This window comes from Laccaria bicolor, genomic scaffold, assembly GCF_000143565.1.
Source record: "Laccaria bicolor S238N-H82 LACBIscaffold_190 genomic scaffold, whole genome shotgun sequence".
Taxonomy (NCBI): domain Eukaryota; kingdom Fungi; phylum Basidiomycota; class Agaricomycetes; order Agaricales; family Hydnangiaceae; genus Laccaria; species Laccaria bicolor.
The window spans coordinates 1-1935 of NW_001890049.1; the positions used below are offsets into that span (position 1 = coordinate 1).

Below are 1935 nucleotides of genomic sequence, written 5' to 3' on the forward strand. Positions count from 1 at the left end.
GTCATTGTTGTTGCATCACCACGTGGGCCGTTGTCACTGTTTATGGGTGCTGGTGGGCGTTGTTGGCTGTTCTCCCCCTTTGTCGTTGTGTCGTCCATGTCGCATGTCGTTGACACATTGTCGTGTCGTCGTCGTCATGTCGTCATGCCGTCTGCGTCGCGTGTCATTGACACATCATCGTGTTGTGTTGTCATGGGTCGGTGGGCTGTCGTGGCTGTTTGTGGGTGGTGGTGGGTGTGGTGGGCCGTCAGTGCATGTCGTTGTCTGTTGGTGGTCCATAGGTAGTCTACAAAAGTTGTAAAGTCTGACATAGGGCCTCACCCTAATAGACGCTAAATTTGACTCGAAAAAAAAAAAGTGTGGTGTGCCCAATTCCTGAAGCTGTGAGTTCAATTCCTGCAAGTGCTGTACTTTCCTAATTTTTCATTTCCATCCCAGATATTTTGGAACAATCCTACCACCTTCCTTGCCATAAAATTTTGTTGCCAATTTAATTGAGAGTTTTCATCACACCAGCATAAGGCCAGGTTGTTTCTAAATGAAAGTGCCAATCAAGACTACTCGATGTTACATTGTGATCAGACTTTATTGGAACCACAGATACCCCCCCACATACTTGAATGCCAAATGTGAACAGTGAGGCCCAGCATCTCGCAACTTCAGGTAGCAATTTCTGGAGGGAGTTCCATCAGTTCGAGGCTACAAACATAAAAATACAGCAGAAACTCACAGAGTACTTCAATTTTCTGTGTAGAGACATCTGTCCCCCAGATAATTGAATGTTGTACATGAGCTATGATGCCTAATGTCTCGTAAATCCGGGTGACAGTTTCTTAAGCAAATACAGTCAGTTAGAGACCAAGGATGCAAAGATTGAGCAAGAACTCACAGAGTAGCTCGACTTTTTGAGTGTGGACTTCAACCCCCCACGTATCTGTATGCCAAATGGAAATGACAGCACAAAATATCTCATAAATCTGGGTAATAATTCCTCAAGTAAATGCCATCAGTTAGAGGCCAAGAATGTAAAAAACAAGCAGGAACTCACAGAGTATTTTGGTTTTCTGAGTGTGGACCCCACTCCACCACATATTTGAACACCAAATGTGAACAGCGAGGCCCAGCATCTCACAACTTTGTGCAGTGATTTCTGGAGAAAGTCCCATCAGTTCGAGGCTACAAACATAAAAATTGAAGAGGAACTCATAGAGTACTTCAGTTTTCTGTGTATAGACTTCTGTCTCCCAGATAATTGAACGTTATATGTGAGCGACAATGCACAATGTCTTGCAAATTCATGTGATGGTTCCTAGGGCAAATACAGTCAGATGGAGGCTAAGAATGTAGAAATCAAGCATGAACTCACTGAGTAGCTCAATTTTCTGAGTATGGGCTTCAACTCCCCCACATATTTGAGCGTCAAATGAAAACAGTGGTGCCTAACATCTCATAAATTTGGGTAATGATTCCTAGAGTGAATTCCATTAGTTAGCAAGTGAAAACATGAAAAAGAAGCAGGAACTCATGGAGTAGCTTGATTCTCTGAATGTCGACTTCTACCCTCCCAACATACTTGATTGTTGAATGTGAGCGGTGAGCCCTAGCATCTTGTAACTTTGGGGAACAATTTCTGGAGGGAATTCCATCAGTTTAAGACCAAGAATGTAAACATCGAACACAAACTGACAGAGAAACTTGTTTTTTTCAGGATGCACTTTTTCTACCCATCACAGAATGGGAAGTTGAATGTGAAGGGCCGAGCCCAGCATGTAAAAACTTTGAGTGGTAATTTCTGGAGTAAATGTTGTCAGTTAGAGGCTGAGAACATGAAGATTGACCAGAAACTTACTAGATATCTCAACTTTTTGGGGGTAGACTTCTGTGTCCCGTATAGACCTGATGTGAAATCGTGAAAATTTGGATGGTGAATCCTGG

At 42.9% G+C, this 1935-nt stretch overlaps 1 protein-coding gene across 1 annotated transcript; it reads right to left on the minus strand.

Annotated features, from left to right (window-relative positions):
- Positions 1-585: 585 nt before the first annotated feature.
- On the minus strand, positions 586-1607 carry LACBIDRAFT_335917 (uncharacterized protein; the record flags this gene model as incomplete). Its single annotated transcript, XM_001890825.1, has 7 exons — positions 586-699; positions 731-793; positions 890-934; positions 1049-1150; positions 1367-1382; positions 1445-1469; positions 1574-1607. 7 exons carry the CDS (start codon positions 1605-1607, stop codon positions 586-588), a joined length of 399 nt encoding a protein of 132 aa, XP_001890860.1.
- Between the last annotated feature and the right edge of the window lie 328 nt (positions 1608-1935).